General features: G+C 34.6%; 1 protein-coding gene across 7 annotated transcripts in view; it reads right to left on the reverse strand.

Moving 5' to 3' along the window:
* The window catches only part of LOC150094601 (cell adhesion molecule Dscam1-like), an 823,608-nt gene that overhangs the window by 381,189 nt on the left and 418,259 nt on the right, over positions 1-24,160 (reverse strand). For 4 of the 7 annotated variants that reach the window (XM_090411257.1, XM_090411258.1, XM_090411253.1 and 1 more), the window contains exons 1-2: positions 21,797-21,866; positions 14,586-14,909 (exon numbers count right to left, since the gene is read on the reverse strand). In XM_090411257.1, the coding sequence (XP_090267383.1) occupies positions 14,586-14,909; positions 21,797-21,836 (364 nt within the window). In that variant the 5' untranslated portion in view covers positions 21,837-21,866. Of the gene's footprint in view, positions 1-14,585; positions 14,910-21,796; positions 21,867-24,160 lie in introns of those variants that run through there. The other 3 variants (XM_090411254.1, XM_090411255.1, XM_090411256.1) reach the window with 1 other exon arrangement.

A 24,160-nucleotide genomic window follows, 5' to 3' on the forward strand; every position in this document is an offset into this window, starting at 1 on the left:
CATGTCTGCCATCTCAGCATTCGTAAAACGACGCATGTTCTTCGTACGACGTCTAAAGCTTGAATGAGGAAGCTCCAATTGCCAACCTGGAGCGCTGGCGAACAGCGCCACCTATCACTTTCGAGTGGCGTTTCCGGGTATGCTTTCCTATATGAATGTGGTTGATTTTGATGTTCTCTACCTCCCCTCAAAGTTTGTACGTGGAATTTTGAACCACCCTGTATATATTACATATTACTCAGCATCATGTGCACCTGAGGATATTCGGATGATCAATTCTTCAGTGTATTTCATCGTTATCAGATGCATAGTTTCCACATTGAGATGGTATTTAATTTAGTTTTCGGCGGTAACTCTAGTTTCAGTTCACAAAGCTAAATAAATGAGCGAATATATCCGTATAATATTTAGTCACCTGGTAAGACTGGCTAGCATTATTGTTTAGCAGCTCACAGGTATCCAGCTATCAGCTACACGATTATCGAGAAGCGTCCAAGATATGATATTTCACTGATAAATGCAACACATAATTATCTCCTGATAGCATAGTATTTCCAGCTATAATGTTCACTTTCCCGAAAATTAGCAATAGGCATTATAGTGGTCTGTTCCATTCTCATAAGCCAGTGAAATGTATATCCATTATAAACAGACAACCACAACGTGATAATATATACGTAGTCTTGTTATCCGGATATGAAAATAACATATCTAAAATATTGAAAAAAAAAAAAGGTTAAAAGGGCTTGTAATCAATAGTAGGCTGCAATACAAATCTGGGCGCTGAGTAAAGCCATGTCTACTTAAACACTTATAGGATTGTTCACAGAGAATCATAAAAAAAGGTTTTTTGGAAGTGAGAGACTGAATGCATAAATACACAGAGAAAAACACAACATGCGAACGGTTGATGGAATTAGATATATTCCTCCTGTAATACTAAGTAACTCAACCGAATACACACAATGTTTTTATAGTCGCATACGAGTCAATGTGGCAACATGGCCACTAAAACAACTAGACTAATTTTGCAATAGGCTCACTAATACACACTTAACTAATTTTAACACACTAATTGTTAGGCTATAAGTAGGACTTTTTACACTGCCTAGATGTTTCTAAAAAAAATCACCCTGTCAGCACGCATGTCATTTAATTGTGAATATGGATATCGATTTCAATCAAACATATATACATCTCTCTTTGCAATGGAAAACTATGTTATCAAGGAATAACAAGTTCCTAGTTACCAAGGAATACGTTAGTGATGACATGGTTTTCATAAGAAATTCTTGCAGCGGTATATCATTAACACCGCAACATTTTTAGAAATCCAAGCGGAAATATCAAGGAATTCTGTTGATAGGCAGATGTCACAATGTGAAAACACGTTATACCCTGTGGACAGAGATTTAATGTGCTCATCGCATCATCTGCACTTTGCCAACCTAATGAGAAAATTCGAAAGCGGTGCGTTAGAAATTTCTCATTAGTTGCTAAAGTGACTCTCTGAATAGGTGTTCACGTAGTTCTATGTCACGCCGGTATGCCTGCAATGTTTGTCACATGACAATATCGCACCAGTGAAATTCTTTTCCTCATTGTCAGCTTGTTTCATGGCATCGCTGTTGTTTATGATAGCAGAACATACTAACTCTCCCCTCTCAAAGATTTAATGATACCTGGTATGCAAAGAATCCGAATATCGTTTAAGAAAATCGAAACTCATGCAGCCTGTTTTCTCTTCACCTACTCTTGTATTAGTTCTGCTAAAGCGCTATCCGAAAGAAAATACCGATCAACAAGTATATTACGACACATGCAATATTCCTGTTGATAACATTTACTGGTTCTAGTAGAAATTGCATTATCTTCCGTGATTGCATGTAAGGGGAAACATCAATGTGCATCACTTTCCTTTTCACGTGATAATTTCCGGTGTAATATCTGTTTACTTTAACTAGGCCAAATGCTTACAATCTTCATAACATTTAGTGTGCATCGTGTGATGAACGCTCTTCCTCTTCTTTCCGAAATGAATGTTTCCTTTAAATTGCGAAGTGGGAATAACATTATTTGCTCATCATAATTAAATGCAATGTACATCAACTATATGCTAATATTAGTACAGGATTATATTAGCATGTCAGTGGTTTGAATTAGCTTTATGCAAATAAAGTGATATTAGAAACAGGTGTGAACAAGTAGAGGTCTCTGCAGTATGTTCTGAAATTATAATCAAGGACAAGAAAAGGAGGAATGTGATAGCTTGAGAGATATTTATATAATCTTGCAGAAACGGATACACATTCTATATTTTTTGAAGAAATTACAGCTACAATTAGGGATCGTCAAAAAGGTAAACGTTTATTTCCGAGTGAATATTTTATTAAAACAAACAAAAAATACCTTAAACATCTTTTAAACCATAGTTTTGCAAATTGCTAACAGTTAAATATATTTTGACGGAAAATAGCTCATTCCAGATTTTATTTTTATAATTTGTTCTAATATATAATTAATGAAATGTATTATTCTAAATTTCACATCATTTGATGTGTTTACGTTAATAGAAATCAAAACGATGTCTTAAAATATTCATTTACTGCATGACTTGTGCATTCAATCAACTTTATTCTCTAATATTTTCCTTTAGCTCTAATGAAGATGGTAGGTATTTTGGTCATTAAATTTCGAGATTATTTTCATTCATTCCGACGACAACAGACTAATTTAACAAGTAACTTATTTTATATTACGGGCCCTAAAATGATTCATGATAGTAACCGCGCCATTCTTTATTAATTTATAGCGGAATAGATGATGCATCTTAGTATAAGCACTTTGTAACGTAAAAAAACAAACTATGCTTACTGATGAGGAGATTTATTACATATAAATGCAAGCCTATTTCCGGATTTTATATAAGCTGGTGTAAACTTTTGTAGCTTATGGGCAGTTTCAGTCATTCTATGCTCTACAGTCCCACAAATAAGTGGAAATATTTCATGCTCTCCTTCAATATAAAAGTAAATTATTCTTCTGGCATGGTGCCCAGTTATATTTTGAATTTAAATTTTTGTTTACAGTTTTATTTTAATGAGAATGTAATACTCAAATACCCTTCAGATTAAACTGCAGAACACACTTTGGTATTTATGGTGTGAAAGAGTGTTTGCCTAAATCGGTTGGTTCTCAGCTGCGACAGAACTGTCCCCCCCCCCCCATCTTTCACTACAGTCTGTTCAGTGATCTCGAGACAGAGTTTTTGGCTTCTGGACATGATGACCTGGTTGGTTTGGTGGTTAGCGTATCTGTTTTCTAGACAATTGGTTTTGGATTCGAATCTCATGTTAGCGTGCAGGGTGCGAATGTCTTAATAAGAAAGATGAATTTCGCTGTCAATTATGATATTATTTTCCTGCTTATATTATTCAAAAAGGACTTGGAAAAAGTTCAATTTTTCACCTCTTCAGCAAGGTGTCCAAGATTATCTAATCCTTGGCTCACCTACAGTATTAAACCAAAAGTACCATAGCTTAACATTTCGTATATAGAATTCCCCATAATTCACCATGACGTAAATAAACTACGTTATTTACATACTAATTTTGGTTAACACCCTCTCACAAGCTTCACCATTATTCGTTGTGATGAGCGCTAATCTTTTTCTGTTTTCTGCAATATTTATAATCTCAACTCTCCACCTTCTTCTTCTGTGTCATGCTATGTGCGTTAATTTAAACCGATTGCATTTCGGCTGTAAGGCCGTATCAGTTCCAATTTTAGTGTTTAACTGCGGAATATGACGTCTGCGAATTTTGTAGTTGTTTAAGGTTTGTGTTTGCCTTTTAAAATAGCAGTGGAGAAGCTAACCCACATTTCATCCACTAACTCAATCACAATTGGTATCTCATCTTTGGTTATTTTCTGCTTCGCCAATTTACTCTGATAAGTGGACTCCGACATGTATTCGATTGTGATATCATTCAAAACGATAACTTTGAGTATTTATCAGTCATTTTTAAAATTATTTTCAACTCATATCAGGTTGCTTGTATAGTTCAGTTATTCATAGGGTAGTCTAAAAACTCGATATCATCAGAACATCAGGAATTGCTTATATTTTTTTCAAAGATACTGATACTAATGTATTTTGAATGAATCAAATAAATTCTATTCAGGGAAAATATGTAGAACGTCTGCTTGGCAGAGTGGACGTAATATTTGCTTTACAACTAATAATCTTTGTGTGTGTTCGAATCCCAGCATGATGGATGTGTGAGGATGCTTTTACGTGGAAGATAAATTTAATCGCCAGCTGTGAATTCTGAAGTGGCATAAAAAAGAAGTTCGATGTTTTGTCTCTAGAGCTGGTGGGCTATTCAACACTTAGTCTACCAAGGCAAACGTGTAAAGTACAAATAGTACCTTTCGTGGATGGAATCCATATAACTAGTTTTTAAAAAAATAAGAGCACTAACTGGTATATTGTAGTTTTCCTTGTTTAAATAATTATCTTGGATTTTAGTCATTGATCGTCGACGGCGTCGTTAATAATATTGGTGTTCATTTTGCCAGAGTATATAAAATTTGAACGGATATGATCATAATTCTCGCAGTTCCACATTCGTCTTTTTTCACAAGGAAAACTGCTATTCTGCATGTCTTAAACATTAGCTATCTCGATGTTACTGATCTTCGGAACAACTTCTGGATTACCTGGCAAGAGTTTTTTGATATTAAGAAATTGACCCAAAAACAGCATACCTTCTAAAAGACGTTATGAGATTTTACAGTTTTATAGTTGCTATTCTAAAGGTCTCTCTTTTCGTTTTTTAACAATTCATTACTTGTCAGTAGACATCTTGACTTTGCTATTTTTAAGCTAGTTTTAAATTCGTAACAAAATAATGCAATGTTAGTATTCTGTGATATCTTTGTAATTGCCGTCTTTAAGAGTTTTTTTTTTTTTTTTTTTTTTTGAGATAACTAAATTTTATCACAGACGAGTCAGTTTTTCTTAAACAATGATCCTCTCTTTTCGTAAGTAATATTTGGTGAGAATTGTTTTAAGGAATATTTAAGAATGACTGTCATACTTGAGACTTCACTTGGAAATTCTTGTCGACTGCTGGGGGTATAATAATCTGTTTCTATGTTACATGTCATTTAGTTCTTTGTTAAGTTTGATTTTTGATTATTAATATTATGAACAATTAGCGAGTCATTGACGATTAAAAAAAACAACAATATCCATTTGAGTCTCTTGCGAGGGGTAAGAATGAGTTAAAGTTTAATTCACTTCCAATCCGTATTAAATCAAAAAGTATTGTCTTCTGGGCAATAATTCCATTCCAGCGTATAATCGGTTTCAGGTGTTCAGTTATTTAAAGAAAATCATGTTCGTGCCCATTTAGGTAACACTTTGAAGGAAATCTAATACAACAAGTAATTTTCTCGAGATCCGAGGTAATATTGAACAATTCTTGCGTCTTGAAATCAAAGCTTTTAGCTTATCGTGAAATTAGTTTTTCCTGACTGCGCTGAGTGATTGCCTTCATTTATTGCAGTGACCACAGCAATCCAGAAGTCGACAATTTCGGGATCGCTTAGAAAGCCTTTCGGTCCAGTTGTCTGAATATTCAAGGAGATATGAATTCAGAGCCTTAGAGTCGTATTACGTTTGGTTTTTCTTTCGTTTATTCAAGAATCGTACAGAGTATCGTTCCTTTTGTTCCCAATTTTCCATTTCACTGTTTCCACTGTCTCCGTTCCCAACTGCCTTGCAGTCTGCCATCTCATTAGTATTAATACGTTTATGGTTGACACAAATAATTCTGAAGCTTTTGTGTTGGTATTTTAAGTTAACGTTTTCTCGTTATGCGAATTGGAGGCTATAACAAACTATTAATGACTCTCCTTTGCCTAAGTCATTAATTCAACCCATTTGGGTATACGAAGTATCAGTTTGATTTGGTTTAGGATAAGAGTGTCCCTCCCAGAAAGTCAAGTTTTTCTTGAATACAGGTAGACTATAATATTCTAGGAAACGTTGGAGCTGGATTGGTGTTGACTAGCTGTGGTGCATGTATTACAATCTCCAGAGTAAAGTAGAGAACTATCGGAGGCATTTCAGTGAAACAGCGCTCGTGGAATTTGAAATGGGTTGTGTGTATGCATGCATGAGAGAGAGATTGGAGTAATTCTGTAAAGGAGGATAGCCAATTATCAGATTTTTTCTCTTATGAAGCGTCATGAAAAAATCAAATCTGGTTCATCTTATTTGGAGTGGTGTAACCGAAAGAAGATATACTAAAATTGGGATTTATACAGCGTAAGTGGAATCTATAGCAGAAGAACAGTGAGAGTTTTCAAAGGAAGGAAGCCTCAGATAAGAAACGCATGGTTCACGAATAGCAGGCAGAAAATTCAGCCTGAGAAGAAAACGCTGATTCTGTATGCGGATCTGTGCATTATGAAGTATGTGGAAAAGATGCTGTTTACTTATTTTTGCAACAAGAAGGGAAGAGTTGTGTTGTCTGATTTGAAGTCAGTTGTCCTCACCTTACTTCAGAATGATGATATCCTTGTGAATTCATAGACTGGATGTGCATTGTTTCAATATAATAAGTTTACTGCCAAAATTCATTAGTGTCATGTTTCATTGACATCGTCCATCACAATTTTCAGGTTTTCTAGTAATGAATTATTTATTTCCTTATCCAACACTGAGAGCAATAAAGCAGATTATAGTAAAACGACCAGATAAAGGCAAATAATTCTTTTGAATCTCACAAAGTTTTGAATTTGAAGTAACTCCATATTATGCAGATAAAGGCTACAAACGATACTGAAAACATGAATAAATATAGCATAATTTACATCTGAGCCTCATACTTCAACATAGTCCAGAATTAAAAGATCTTCCTTCGTAAATTGACGACTTTCAAATTAGTTATGGCTTACGCTCTCTACACAGAAATGTTCACAAGAGACGAATGTCAAATTGTAAAGCATAAAAGTAAGGTCGGATGACTCAAGAGTGTCGCAATCATATCAGAGCGAACTCTAGAGAGAAATACACAGCGATTCCTATGTTCAGGAAGTGTTAGATTTTGCTGGGCGAATCAAAGAAAACGGATAATCTGCATTATTGATGTGCTGCAACGACCAAGTCTTTTTCTTTGCGGAAGCTTGTCTGGAATGCATAGTTATTGTAGTGTGATAGATGACAACAATTTGAAGCCGTAAAGGCTGAGATCAGGGCTTGTCGCAAACTGAATGCAAGACGGAGTGGGAGAGTTTGCATGTGATAGTAAAGAAATAAGCTCGTCAGGTATTAAAGTGTCTAAATATCCGTTATGAGAATCGGTTATGAAGTAATTTGTTTCGCTAACAGAAGAACGAAACGAGAAATTCTTAACTAAATTTGATAAGAAGCTTCGGGAGCATATTGCCGAAGTTACTAAATTATATATTCCCGAACATAATACTCTAAATAAATAAGGTAGTAACACACTACTAAATAAATATTTATATTTGAATAATTTTTTTTATAAGAAACTGTTCACTTGCTGGACAGAAAACAAGCCGAGAATAGAAACAAGATAAAATATGGACCGTGACTAAAACAGTTTTATTATTATTACGTGATCCCTGGATGAGTCTTTGGACTCATCGAGGGAGGGCACCTACTCTACAGCACTGTCTCCACTACTCAAATCCATCAACTACAACGAATCGCAACTACCATCATCATCTCCACCAACGCCATCTTCTGCCCACCACCACTAGTATTTTCACAGACAATCACAAACATCCATGCCCACAGAGGGATTCGAACCTACAGTCTTTTGGCCTGAGAGCGGATACGCTGACCACTCGGCCAACCAGGCCCGCATATTTAATATGAGCTTGTCCTTAAATTGCGGAGCGGTTGGGAATGAAAAGCGAATTTTGTTTCATTGTAAGAGAGGTCCGCAATCAATCATAGTTGCGTTATATATAATATAGCACTTTGCGAAAACGGACTCAAAAAATTAAAACTAAAGGCTTGACTCAAGTAAGGAACGAGCCTTATGAACATATCTGGCCATTACGATACTAAAATCATTATCAGTTCCTGATTATGATTTTAGTATCATAATCAGGAATTCTGTAACTCTAGCCACTTATAGAAAAGGTATCAACAAATTTACTGCTACTTATAAATGAGCTAATTGTTTACTATATACAGTATATAACGAGAGGTCTACGTGCGTGTGCACGTGTATTGCGTATAAAATACGAATGCCTTCGTAAGTTGACAAATATTTAGAATAGCCAACAGAACTATTTAGACTTTCGTTTTATAGCATACTAAAGACAGTTTGCATTCTTATAGGTATACAAGTAAGTATCTCATAGGTATTACATTCATATAGGTATCAATGAAAACAACTGCTTCAGCGAAAGTCACGTATATTCCAGGCTATGTAAAGTAGGTACACACATACAGAGAGAGAGAGAGAGAGAGAGTGAGTGTGCAGGGAATGCCTTAGTGCAACACACTCAACATATAAAACTATAAAATTCTCTAGACAAGAGAATTCTAAATGGACATCGACAACCTATCGATATGAGAAACCGAATGGGACTTGAAACAATTCCGCTAATGGAAAAGCTAGTTAAACAGCAATGCAATATAAAACAACAGTAGTTTGAAAGAAACATCGACAGTGTCTGAATATAGAATAATATCAAGATAGAGTATAGCACAGACTTCAACGAGATCCACTCCATTCAGAAAAAAAAAAGTCGCGTAATTGGTTGGCGGAGAGGATAGCGTATTAACTCTTCAACCAACGGGCTATGGGTTCGAATCTTTCAGTGAGCACTGATGTTTTCGGTTGTTTTTAAGTAGGTGATGAGTTTCATCGTCTGGTGTGAGATAACCCACTTTCTATTATTAGATGGATGAAGTGGCTTGAAACGTTTTATGTATGGTTTCAAGCAGGGTTTCCAGACAAAGTGAAATAAACAAAAATAGGAAAAAAATCTTAGCCCTCCAATGGTACGAATGTACTATAAATTTACATAAAAACTTTTCGTAGGTGGCATATAAAACTAAAAAAAGAAAGTACAGGAAAACAGACTAATAACAACTTGGAGTGATAAGAAAAACTAGTCTGATCGTACGAATTGCAGTTTCCGTTGTTTCATACTAACATTGACCAACTACCCGAAATTGTCCTCTATTTTTGTTAAAGCTTTCTTGGAACAAAAATTAAAAGAGACGAAGATGGCGAGTCAGGATTAATTCAAACATAGACTTCTAGATCTCAGAAAACTTGCCAGGCATTTATCATATCTGACCTTATTAAAATTCAGAAGACGGTTTGTGTTAATCCAAAAGAACTGTTTTTCGACAGATATTCTCTGCCATCTCCGTAACATAATTTCCTTGATTAGCGTTATACTGTATGAGTCTAGTGCTGCGCTATTGTCTTGATGGTTATCTTTCCTAACAGGACCAGATTCGTAACTACTATATCATTGGGACTTCACAGGTCGAGGAGCCAAAAAGCTCAAGTGGGCATAACAAACATTTTTAATGCTAGAGAAGTTCATTAAAAAGAAAACTAATAAAGCAAATAAAAAATGTAGGCAACTAATTTATGGTGTTTAACGAGCATTTTCATCCGCTGTAAACCTAAGAACTTAAACTCTGAAAACATTATGTTTCTATAAAACTACATGGGTGTATGTGTGAACACAATTAGCAACAGTTTGAACGATTTTCCATACTTCTCTTGTTATAGTTCTAAACGGAGGTGCACTACAGAACTATAGTAACTGAAGTCTAAGAAAAATCGAATAAAATCGTATTATTGGAGAAGCCTTATATGTCTCTTCCGTGCAGATGAACTTTTCACAACGCCTGGCCGTTTGAGGATCTAGGTAATGTGTTGAAGAAGTCGTGTATGGGTTTTATTTCGTTTAACAACACAGATTTATACAACATCCTTTAATATATCAAGAGACATCAATTAAATTCCTTCTCTCAGCACTTGCAAAAATACTCCCAGTACAATGAATCACGTCATTTATGATGTACATTATTGTACTGGGAGTATTTTATTGCAACCCTCATCAATAAAGGATAAATATATGACACTATTGCAGTTTTTACCAACGATAATATTCAGCATAAGTATCAGATATCTTTCTCTTGGCAAAGGTACAGACGATCTTGAACTAATTCCTAAAACAATGCAGGCGGGTATTTTTTTTCTGTCATAGGTACAACTTAACACATCGATCATGAGTAGTCAAACATCCTACACGTGATAGCCTTTATTTCCTTCCATCGCAGTGTTCACCAGTATTATAACAAGATTTTTATATTGCATATGCAATATAAAGAAATAGATATTTATAATGCTGCAAGTATGTTAAGATTAGCTGTCAGTCGACAATGCGGGCAATGCAATGAAATGATAGATGACTTCTCTCTCTCTGAGCTCTTCCAGAATGAAGAACGAGAATAAAAATGCGAGTAAGCAAGAAGTGGTGTATATTTTTGTCCTTGAGGTTAGAACACTAATTATTCCGATGTTTTATAGATATGAATTCAGTTTGCTTAGTACGCAAAATTATTAGTATTTATCGCTTACCATTCAACATTTTTGTGTGATATTTATCATATAAATGTTATTACTCGAAAAGTTGCTCTTTCTACTGAAGTAGCCCAATCAAAAATAATTTCGTAAGAGCGATCTTGGCTGCTTAAACACTTAATATGTATTTCTAAAATATTTGGTTACGTGTTATTATTTCTCTGTTTATAACTGACTAGTATACTCGTATTTTGAGATGCAAATTTCCCAACGACACCAATATCAGTTAACTATAAAAACATTTCAACAAGTATTTTAATATATCAGAGTAATTATTTCAAGCTATTGTCGTATAGATGGTAAAGGTGTGATAGGAATTGTTACCAACTAATGGGGCCAAATGATAATTAGATGGATGGATGAATTGTCTAACACGTGCCGCTTAGGATACTACATACGGCAACTTTACATGCATTCCTGAGTGGGGGGTTCACATAAAAACTTTTAACTTGGAGATTATGGAGTTGCTTTGGCTAGTTCAACTATTTCATATCTTAGCTGTGGGATTCAGTATCTATCAAATGTCGATAATTATCTCCGTTAGTGTGTGTGTGTGTGTATATATATATATATATATATATATATATATATATATATATATATATATATATATATTAAATCTTATAAAAAATTACTGAAAGAAGATTTTTTTACGAATATCCCAATTGAAGCTGAACAATTTTAATATTGTATAATGAAAGTTTCCCCTTAATCCAGGTTTGCTTCAGCAATTGCAGCCACATCTCTTAGTTACGTTTTTACTCCCCCCCCCCCCCGACCAGGAATAACAATTCTGGAATTTCAGAACATTTCTTAACGAGGTTTTGCATGAAATTAAAAACCTGCAAAGTGAAAAATAGACAAATACTTTACACAGTGTTTTTCAATGTATTTTCATTGGCGTTGATATTTAAGAACTACTTAGTATTTGCAGAGAAGAGAATTTCAAAAAGAAACACATGTTGCGTTTATTGATTATGAAAAAGCATTTGACAAAATTAGTCGACAAAAATTGTTTAAAATATTAACCAATTTAAACATACCAAATCAACTTTTACAATCTATTCAAGAAATATATACAGGAAATAAAATAGCAGTTAAATTAGAACACACCTCAGAATGGAAAGATATATCAAGAGGAGTACGACAAGGATGTACCCTCTCACCTCTGCTTTTCAATATATATATAAATGAAATATTAACAATCTGGAAACAGCATAACCCATTTGGTATACAAATGACCCCGCAAATGAAGATAGATACACTACTATTTGCAGATGATCAAATAGTATTAGCTACATCAGAAGATGACTTACAAAGATCATTAAAATCATTAAATGATATCTCAAAGCAATATAATATGACAATATCCAAAGAAAAAACAAAAATAATGGCATTCAAAGGAGAAAACCCAATAAGAAGTAAAATAGTGATAGATAATAAAATACTAGAACAAGTAAACACTTTCAGATACTTGGGATGTGATCTATCATACGAAGAAGAAAAAGACACAGACACTAAAATATCAAACTTTGTCAAAGTAAATGGCATAATAAATAGTATACTTAAGCCATCCCTGGTACAAAAACACACTAGAATCAGACTATATAATGTCTTGTCAAAACCAACTCTACTATACGGAAGCGAAACATGGACCATGAAAAGGAAAGATGAAAAACGAATTAAAACAGCAGAAATGAAGTTCCTCAGAAAAACAGCTGGATATACCAAGTGGGACCACAAAACAAATGAAGAAATCTTACAATCCCTAAAAATCAAACCAATTAATTACTACATAAGACAGTATAAACAAAAATGGCTAGAACATTTAAATCGAATGGACAACAGCAGACTACCAAAAATATTATACAGATACAAAATAAGTGGAAAAAGAAGAATCGGAAGACCAAGAAAGAGACAGCATGAGACCGGAACAGGCCACATGGCCTATATTCCATGATAGGAAGAAGAAGAAGAAGAGACTTAGTATTTGCTTTTCCAAATCGTATGAATTTATTCTTGCCATCTTGAAGTTAAAAATAAATACGGTACGGATGTACTCTTTGTGTTTAAGAATAAAAGTAAAGTAATAAATGCCAACTTAACAACAATACCGAAATCCACTTACCTTCCTTTGTTCACTGACCAGCCGGTTCGATGAATCAATACTGCGTTCTGCGCTAGATAAAATTTTTAAGAGATAGTGACCCTTCGAAAAGCCCCGGGTTCGACTCCTGTCCTCAAGACGTGAGGAACTTCTATCTGGTCTCTTTCAACTAAGGTGAGTTACCAAGTCTCATAGAGAGGTAGGGTTTTTTTTTTTCACTCGGAAACTCGGATTATTCGTCCCCCAGATCAGGCAAACCGGCCCCGTGAACACACACATTTACAGACAGGATACACCGGGAGGCATAGGGCCAACCACCTTATCCTCGAGATGGTCGCGGTTGTGAAGTCCATAGCTAAAGAACCTCAATAGTTACTAATTATATATATATATGGTTTTATCCTTTATCCAAGTGTAAGCAAACAAAGCTTGCGCATTAAGTACTTTCAGGACTGGGGCAACTCGTGGTATAAGGTCTCATCACTTGTCTTAGTATACCATAATGCAAAGCACATCTCCTTGAGAACATGTATAATGTAATGCTATGCATTAAGGAAAGGGTCACTACCCAGACCGGTTTCGATCTTTGTTGAGGTCTCAGCAGTGGGAGCCAGACCCACAGGTGATGATACTAAGGTGGAAGTGATGGAGAAGTCATATTTACATATACGAGTTGCCAAAAGGTGTCACACCTTATCGTTAAAATTCTCTGGATACCATGGGATACCAAGGCAAGTGATGAGAACTTATACCACCTTTGCCACGAGTTACCTGAAAGTACTTCAGGCGCAAACTTTGTTTGCTTACACTTGGATAAAGGATAAAACCATATATATAATTAGTAGCATAGCAAAGTGAAAAAACTTCCATAACCTCAATAGTTTTTGAAAAGCTTAAGATAAGTAAAGTGAACCTTAGAAAGCGTTGTCTACCACCTCCGTTATTGTTTATATGTTGTGGTTTTCAGTTCTGTAATTCAATAATTAAAAGTTGAATTATTAATATACCATTAAGAAACGTTACTTTACGAATCTTATGGGGGGTGGAAGGTTGGTACATTTTAGATATCATGCGTATTCAATATGATTAACTAGGGATTTAGATAATGAGAAATTTTGATCTAGAGATAAGCGTGGAACTTTTTCCAGCTTCTTCAGACCTAGAAAGAACGCAGAACGGTGAAATTACGATGACTACATATATTATGACCGCTCTTCTCCCTTACAAAAGGATTTCGAGATCACTGAACTTAACCAACTTGAGACATTAGAGGCAATGCATGCTGCTTTTAGAAGTGGCAAGATTCTCGACTTTCATATATAAACGTAATAAATGTCATAAACAATGATTAAAAATCTATAATCAAAACACGTGTGGATAATAATGAAGTAGATATAGTCCTTACATTTTGTAAGGGCTATATCTACTTCATTATTATCATAAGTGAATTGTCATTGGCAATCTACTACGGAATATAATTAGAGGAAATTACTCCAATGACTACTTTCAATAGCAGGAATCCAGTAAATGTATGCACTCGTGTTGCGCACTGCGCTTGCTGTGTTACTGTATAACAAAAATTGACTAATCCATAAATTATTAGAATAGTGTTTCGCAAATTTATTAATTACTGTAGCATAAAATTATCAAACAACAAAGTCTTAACTTAAATTAATACTTTCCCATATAACGAGAAGTTCAAATTAGATTATTTATCTCCACGTCTTTTATGCTTCAGGTACTTTGAGATTTGCACTCAAAGAGTGTTGTGTTACGGTGTGCTTTAATGTTAATATTTAAATAGGCGAAGAACTTACCTGCTTTCAGGTGAACGTCTCTGCTACCAACTGATCCCTTGTTGCTCGAAGCGACACACCTATACACTGTTGAATGCACGTAAGGTCGGAAGGCGTTAGCTTTGAAAGGCAGCAACACAAGAGCACCGTCCTTTCTCACATGTCTTAATGTCGGGATATCGGTCACCATCTCATTATCTTGATTAGTCCAACTAATTACCGGCGGTGGGGTTCCATCAGCTTTACAAGGAATCACTATTCCACTAGAATTTGTGAACTCCGCCTTCCCGGGAGGCTCCTCGGTAAATCGAGGACCACTTGATTTAGCTTTCCTGCACAGCACTCCTAAGAGAGAACAAGCAATGTTTAAAACGAATAGTTTCTAATTAATACTTTGACATTTCCAACAATCTATTTGGAAGTGAAATAAATTCTGATAATTCGATTGAAAAGAACACCTATCTCAATTTATTCTTCTTTTGCATACGTCACTAACTGGCAACTTGATCGATACATGCAAGTCGTCGGTTGTCATTGAAGAATATGCAGTGAAGAGTAAGAAAATTATTAATGTATTGTACATTAATATATAATGAACTTTAAGTGAATAGGAAGTGAGGATAATCAGATGTAGCAAAAGTAGCTAAAGTTGAATGGATACTTAACTCATTTTTTAAACCAACGCAATTTTAATTCTAACTGGTATTGATTTATTGTAACTAACTCCACTTCTCAAATCAGAGGATATATATCTAAATCTAAACCATTTTTAAATTAAAATCCTTACAGCGTCTCATTTGAGTCTGATTTTATAAAGTAAACTGAAGACCTGCGTAACAAAAACGTTAAGTACTGTTACAAAAGACTTGGAACAACAAAGTGCATGCTGCTATAGCGTAAGACATTATTTTCACGAAGTTATCCTTTGTCGACTGAAAAAAAATCCCCCCCAAAAATTTAAAACTTACAATAATATAAAAAGAGCACATTAAATGACCAGTTAGGTATGGATAAAGTATCCCCTGTACGGGTAAGGATAAATTGCATTATTATCAAGAGTGAAAACATAGTGGATGGTTTTGCCATGGTCAAATAAAATTTCAGGTTTTAGGTTCAACGATGTTTATGTGCAGTTATCATTAATATAATTAAATACAGATACTATTGCAATTGCATTCCTAGAATATATAATTAATATTGTATGATAAGTTGCGTTCACTGGGTGCTATTTAATATCAAGAGTGACCAAATAAAATCAGTAGCTCAAGGATAATTGCACCTGCTATACCACAGCAGTGAAACATGCTTGATTTTCAAGTGAATAGTTATTGTTTTTCTATTTTAATTTTTTTTTCTTGAAATCTTAAACGTTTCACAGCAATAGATTCGTTCGTGGAAAGGTTTTTATGTGAAAAACGGACGGAACGAACAGCTAATATCTAATTGTGATTTCTCCTCCTCAAGAGAACCATGGCAATAAGCTATGGGTAATAATGAATAAATATATTAACCTGATGCATACCTATATGAGTGTACTGAATATCCTGAAGATATGTAGAATTATTTCCCGGTGGTGATGCTCTAAATGTCAGCCTTATTTCTTACGGCCATTGTAGTTTCGTTAATTACTGAGGCCTTTTCACCTGTCAGTGAGTTAGCCACTCTCGTAAGGGCAGTGGAAACGGATTTTCCCTTCAAGGAACTCGGGATTTTCATCCAAAGAAACAATGAACTGTCCAGAACGCATGCAATTTTCAGACATAAAACATTTGCCCCCATACATCTTAGTTGCTTCATCGTCAATTCAAAGACACCACCACCTTTCTCCACTAAGTTAATGTCTGCGTTTTCAGCTTACTTATACCGAAACCCACTCATTCTACTTTGCTATTAGCTGACTGAATGAATAGTAATCGGGTTATGTAATAAGTACACATATTATTTAGCGCTATTTAAACATTCAAAAATGGTTAAGTTCAAGGCCAACACAATCGACTATTTAAATATATTACAGACATCCAATGAATTATAATGGTGACTTATTTCTTTTGCTGTATATCTGAGTTTATCTTTCAATTATTTTCGGAATGCTGATTCTCAATAATAACTTTCACACAGCAAGCTACTATTAACGTACAACATTATGATGCATAACATTCGTTATGCATCATAACGAATTTAATATATCACGCGCAATCATTATATGAATTTATTTCTACCAAATGTTGTGAGAACAGCCATGCACAAGTACTAACATTTGAACATTTTAATGTTCAAATTGTAGTGTTAGGGGATTAAATTCACATTTTAACAGAAGTATATATGTGACAATGAAGCACAAAAGCATTCTGAAGTGATTTATTTGTCTTATGTCTGAAGTTTCCAAAAGCATTCTCTCTCTCTCTCTCGCTCACTCTTGAATTTTCTTCAGTCTTCGTAAAACACAGTTCTATTTGTAGCTATAGCTTGCTGTCATTTCATAACAAGAAACACTTAGTGTCACTTACAAGACGCAGACGAGGTAGATTAATGAAAAAAAGTCGGTCGAGTCAGTCCTTTCAGGCTATCTCTAGAGGGGTCGCCAAATTATTAATGCGACACGGTGCTTTAAACTACTGCAGATACTTTAAATGCCACTTTCAGCAAGTACTCTTAACCGGAGGTAGTGAATGTGTTTCTCCGCCACAGCGAGCTCATCCACATTTTAACATATGAATGCAGCTGTCATTCACAAATCAAATGGAAGGAAGCGCTGCGATCTCAACCTTATAATATTTATGTGGTAACTAATAATTGAAGCTCTGTTGCCTTTCGCGCATTCTGATTATTCCATTGTCTACACACAGTTAAGTCGGTCTCAGCGAGAATTACACTTGGGCATCCTTTTATTTTATCGCGTGCATTGTTTGAGAAGTATACATTTATATGAATGCGATTCAATTAATAACTGCTGAGAGACTGTCTTAAGATAGGCTTAACGGTCTTCATCTTAAGAGCATGTAATACTGGTTGAGAAATTACAGGAATTGTGTTGTTCGTGTCCAGTTCAGAAGCTTTCGATTAGTGGCTGTTTTCAATGTAGAAATTATTTGCACTCCGAATCCTCTTCCGCTAGATATTCTTATAGAAAATCGACTTAATCTTAAGCTCCTACGAGACATCTTCATTTATTCAATTTTGTTTTTAAAGTCTTTAGAATTGAACTACCTGAAGATAAATGGATTTGCTACATTATATGAAAACTTTTTGTTGCTTTCATTCTGGATATAGAATGCCGAACTGCAATAAATATGATTAAAAAAACGAGAATGGAAATATTCCATGAAAGCATGGCTTGTTAGTGTTCCCTAATAAGCTTCAGATATGAATGTCTTTCATTACATGCAAAACAAACCTCTTGCAACAAATATATTTGTTAAATATAAATATAACCCGCTATGGTGTGTATTTATTTATTTAGATAAGAGAAAACTGGTTTTCTTACGGTGTAACTAGATTTACATTAAAGATTTAATTCAGTTCAGAATTCTAAAACTGTAGAAATGTTCGAGTTCATTATAGTTACAACTCCATTCTCACAGATTCAAATTCTCTCATTTCGATTTAGTGTTTTCCGCACAGTAAATGCCGATGGTGCTTTTCGGCAATAATCTGAAGACTGAAGAGATATCTTACAGCTATAAAGTAGGGATAGCACTCGTGTCTACTTACATGCAAGGCTTTGAGGAATGTCATTTGTCTATAAGGAAATACTTGATCTTGAGAAGGTGTCTGTGCCATATCTATTAATACGAACTAATATGTTTAATGCACCTTTTCATGTGTGCATTTCAATTCCTTTTACTTGGAATTCACTGCAGCGTCTAATTCTAAGTGCTCAGTTGCACGAAAGGTTGCAGGCGTTCCGATTACTGCTTTAATTATTCAAACGGATGTTGAGTAGTTTCCTTCTTATTATGATGGGCCAAGCATAGAGACTGATTTAACCGCCATTATTATTAACAATAGGAATGCAGAATGCTTTGAAGTTTAAACTACAGAAATGTTTCTTGATCACAACATCCGATTTGGAAATAATTTTAATATACACCAACTATGAGAGGGAAAGAGAGATTTTTGCCGGCCATTTGATAACGGCCTATATAATCAAAGAACACGATCATTTATATACGTATACCTGACAGTAAGCGTCTAACATTCAGAATTACTCAACTTCCTTTCAGTAGGTAATAATACCCGTGCTTCCAGAGGAACGCTTTGGCATTGATCCCGTTCAGTAATTTCATCTTCCTGAGCTTTTGACGACCTACGTACCTCTTTATTAATGGTCTGAACAGTGCAAGATGCAACGACCATCAAATCACGGATGATAATGACAAGGAGAAACTGTTCGCAGGTGCTGCCGAGGGTCATCTTATAAAAGTTAGCCCGCATGTCGCGTTGTCCATGCCAGTAACCTCATGTTCGATCCGTTGTATGTAAATCAGTTACATGAAGCTAATTTTCTCACAGACTAAAATCGAAATTGTCACTAAATGATGTGTAAAAGGAAAAGTAGTGTTTTGAAATAAAGAATTTTTAATCACCTGAATCATTGTATAATTTGGTATTATTTTAAGGCTTTCAGAAAAATAATCTATTAATATAATTAAGGGCGATTTTCAAAAATATGTCAACACTAATGAAACATCATTCAACACAAGAAAGTTTAAAGTTGAACGAAATTTCAGAACCAAAAGCATACACTCGTAATCATAATAAGTAAAGCAGTTAAATATGAATAAAATGAACATTCATTTATAACACCATTCTCTGCTTCATACATAAGCATTAACATCTGAGCTGATAAAAAATATCATGGTATGCATTACGTTTTTAAAATCTAAAAAAAATTAGTCGCAACTGAATTTTAGGTTAAAAATCCGTTTCAAAGTATGGAAATTTTTTTTCTAGTTTAAAATGGATAAAATGAAAATATTTATTTTCATTTTATCTTGAGAAGGTGTCTGTGCCATATCTATTAATACGAACTAATATGTTTAATGCACCTTTTCATTTTCATTATTCTCTTTATTAATATTTATTTTCATTATTCTCTTTCTACCTCGGGGATACTCATCACTTCTTTTATATTATAATTTTAATAGCCCAGAAATGTTTATTTATTATAAATATCAAGCAATTCAATAATTAATTCTCTTCTGTTGTGTGTGTGTGTGTCCCACGTATATCAAAATAAAACAAGCATTGTTCACATGATCTATCCGATTAGAATGAGGTTCTGTATTTAAGTCAATATATTAATTCATTATATATTTCGAAATTAAACGATTTCAGAAATGAACGAATCATTATTTACGAAATTATCCGAAAAGAATAAACGTCTGCGCCGTGATACAAATGCACATGGCTTGTGTTTAAAATAATATATTCATAACAGCCGGCAAGAAGAGTAACATTGTACTATGCATTTAAACATGCGTTACAGATAATAAATTAACAATAAACTTCTGAGTCCTTTACACATATTCTTTTAAGGTGTTTGTTCGCGAGTGATTGAAATGATGCGCCGAGTTCAGAGACGGCAAATAATAGTTATTGAATCACACACCACTTCAATAATAAAAACAAAAGAAGCTTTTTATTCAGAGAAGCTTGAGAATTTGGGTGGAATTCACTTTAAAAATAACACTTTATGTACATTTAGTGGACTATTGGATTTCCTAGACAAACGTTTTAATTTTGTAACACAGCTCTCTGAATGTACAATCAGCTGTAATCTGTGACTCTATTTGTTATGAAATTTTGCATTGACAACGATATCATCCAAATAATGGTTCTTTAAAAAAATGATGTAACATTTGAATGCTCTTGTATGTGCTTCACTTTTCTTAGTACGAAACCTGATTTTAGATAGATAAACAGAAAATCGCGATCCAAATGAAAATAATTAACAATCTATCAAATTCCTATAAAACTCCGGTATTAATAATTCTTGCAGTAAAATTATACAGAGAGAATACTACAAGACTTCTGAAATATGAATTAAAAATAAAATTCTATACTTATTTCAAAAAACAAATTTTCATCTTTAAAAATTCTAAATTTGTGAAGAATCTAAGTATTGAGAAGGAATGAGTTAGTAGCGCGTATTTGTATTATTCGATGAAACGGTGATCCTGCAAGAATTCGAGATTGTCCTTTCTAGGAAAATGCAACAAAAACGCACATTCAGCCTAAGATAGCAACGTAAACTGCAAATAAAAGCCTCAGAGCGTCTACTGTGCGAACGAACAACATATCAGAGACAAAGAATCCGCTATCTTTTTTTCTCCTGTAATAGAGGCGTTGTGCATGTAAAGCTCTTATTGTTCAGGGCTCTTAGAGTAGAAATGGTAAGAAAAATACCAGAAAAATGCATTATTAATTCAAGGTCAGACATCATACGTGTAAATTCTATTTATAAAGGTCAAGTTGATTAATTCAAATAAATCAAATTTAGTCTTTTCAGTCGTTTATTTCAATAAATCAGAATGTTTGCTTTTCTCTATTGTAAACGATCAGATCAACACATGCGTGGTTCAGGACGAAAGCATTACATAAGGAGAATTTTTCTTTGCTTACAGGTTCCACACTCATAACTTGCAATGAAATCAAAACGACATTATCACCTACACTAACGGATAATTTCCGTTATTCATACATCCACGACTATGTTCAATTCCAATAACTCAAGAAAACATCTACTGTTACTGTATATCCAGAGAGCGCGATAAATACAGCTAGATCAAGAAACATTATTAAAAGCCATATTTTACCAATTTTTTATCTTAATGAATGATAAGTGATAATTCCTGGTTATATCTAACAAGCTGCGAGTCGGAACTACTCAATGCTTTGTGTTTTTGCAGTAGCCCAGTTATGTACCAATAATATTCTGTTTTGAGCAAGCATGAAGTTTGCAAAGGCAACAGTCTGTTTACCTTAGGAACAAATTACACTTTACAAGGCTATAATTGTTACTGAAGGACGTAAAGCAACACAAATACTGTTAGTGTATTTACTCTCTTGTAATTAAAATACGAACTCATTCTCCAAATGAAATTGGACATTTTATCTACTGATTTTTTTATAATCGTTAGCGTTTCTCTCTCTCTCTCTCTCTCTCTCTCTCTCTCTCACACACACACACACACTCTAAATATAAACACTTCAAGATTGTATGCACTTACCTGTGAACAAAATTAAAATAAAACTCCTAACAGACTTCATTGCATGCAGTCTGTTGTCAGTTCCTGGATGTTTAGTCCTTCATGCACGTAGCACCTCAGAGTTTATAACAGTTTTAGTGTTCCAGAGTGCCGCAGGGTCGACGTTGGTTCGGTATAAACCGAACAAGTAGTTAATATCTTCAAAACATTAGACAGATACCAGTACAGATTTCCACATGTACCGTTCGGCGAGCGCTGCTCTTTATCCGGCGGCTTCTGCGTTAGCGCTCCACCTTCGCAGTGATGCAAGTTAACGTCCGACTGCGCCGTTTACTCCTTGACTTCCATCTATATCCTTGTCGAGTCACCGCTCACACTCCCGCTTTGGCATACGATCGAGTGTAGATATACAGCTGGTAGTGCTCTCAATGCACATTGTCAAGTCACTAGCATCATACACATGTCACGTGTATGAATCATACGCCAAAAGGAAATGTGATTGAATTTTGAAACTCGGCTGAAACGCGCGAGAACGAGGCTGCCTTTTCACGTAGACAAGGCACGCGCGCGCCTAACACGAATGAGCCAACTGTGCGTGGTACCGTTTCGCCTCCTCTGGCCAAGCTACCGTGGCCGTTATTAAGGTAACTTTTGTACTCTTGACGACAGGCTTTTTCCGATGTCTCAATGGGTAATGTAGGTAGTGTTTTGTTGTCATGGCAACGCATCACGTTTCTTTTCGCATCTGGGAGCGATGAAACGGAAGGTAAAGCGAAGCACACTAAGAAAGTGCGTGCAGCGTTATATAGTTCATTTATGTTCAGATAGATAGAGATCCTATACACGGCCGCTGCGGATATTTTAAGTGGCCGTCGAGAAACACTATCATAAATACAGCTAGAGTGTGTAAACCGTATCTTTGCTTTAACAAATACAGCAATTGCTGCAGATGAGTTATTCGTTGGTATAAATTATGAATGTTTTCATCAACACTGTGGATTAAATTCGGGAATTATGCCGAACAACAACTTAGGAATTCATTAATATTTTCCCTCCAATTATACATTTATTAACTTCAACCAATGCCTGTTTAGAAATAATGCTTGGCTATATCTGAAAAGGCAAAAAGCGTGTTACAGTTCGAGTAGATTTTTATTTTTATTTATTTTTTTACAAATGTTAAGTATAGAACAGCTAAATAACTAATTTCCTCCAGCATATTTGGAATATAAATTATCACACTTATCAGTGTAATAACGAAGAAAATCATGAAATAAACCTCATTCAGAAATGAGTGTAAAATGTGATGAGTATCAGAGGTATACACGAAAGAATAATCACACTTCCCCCCCCCCACACACACAAGTTTGTGGGGTAGAGCATCATATACCACCAAGATTAACTGCTTGAAATGCATGAGTGTAAAGCGGAAAAGCATATCATCAGGGGCCGCACAAAAGAATATAAGTATGTTTACAATCTAGAAGTAAATTAAACAGCTTCATTTAATTAAAGTTCAGCAGCGTACTGATAGTGTCAGTTATGAAACTATAAATGATTAGGGATTCGAATGCAAGCTATATGTAATATCAATTGTTTGGCTTCTGCAACTTACCATATTCTTATAACAAGCTCTGACTAGTTGTTTATTCCAACTCATTCACTTACAAAAAATTATTTTTTCATTCTTAAATGTATCTGAAAAGATATATGTAAAGATGCTCCAGAGTTGTTTATCATGCTACTGTGCCATAAAATGCACATTTTTTCTAAGTATACAATTCAGTTTTCATGTTAGAATATTTCCAGATCTTTTGTTTATACTCGTAACTGTCATAGGATCTGTTTATTTCCACGAGAATAGTGCTTTCTCATACCAAAAAAAGTCTCATATTATTTGCTACACATCAAAGTGCCGATTAAAAGCATGGTCCGTTTTTATCTTAGAAACTGAAAAGGATTTGTTGGCTTAAGAACGACTAATGGAACTAAATAAGTTTTACATGTTTTCAATAATAAAGGAATTGTATATTTACAAATAAGTTCCATAATCATAATAGGTGTTCCCAATTGTATAAATGAGGTTTTCAAAAACGCAACAAAAGTTGAAGAAAATCAGTTCATCACTTTAACTAACATGAATGCACATTCATAGAAACGTCTGTGGTATATAAACGTCCATTTGTGTAGCAAATGGATATTTATATATTTCTATTATTACAATAATAGAAAAAAAAATCCGAGTTCGTTGTTTTCTATTTTTATTAGCTTCTGTGTCTGGAACTGTCCGAAGTTCTCTTGTAGAATGCGATTGACATCCAACGTAAAGTGAAAAATAAGCGCCTGATCGATAAATTCAAATGTTAGAAAGAGGGTGTCAATCAA

The sequence above is a fragment of the Typopeltis vanoorti genome, chromosome 21 (genome assembly GCF_054136105.1).
Source record: "Typopeltis vanoorti isolate ZY-2024b chromosome 21, IOZ_Tvanoo_1.0, whole genome shotgun sequence".
Classification (NCBI taxonomy): Eukaryota; Metazoa; Arthropoda; class Arachnida; order Uropygi; family Thelyphonidae; genus Typopeltis; species Typopeltis vanoorti.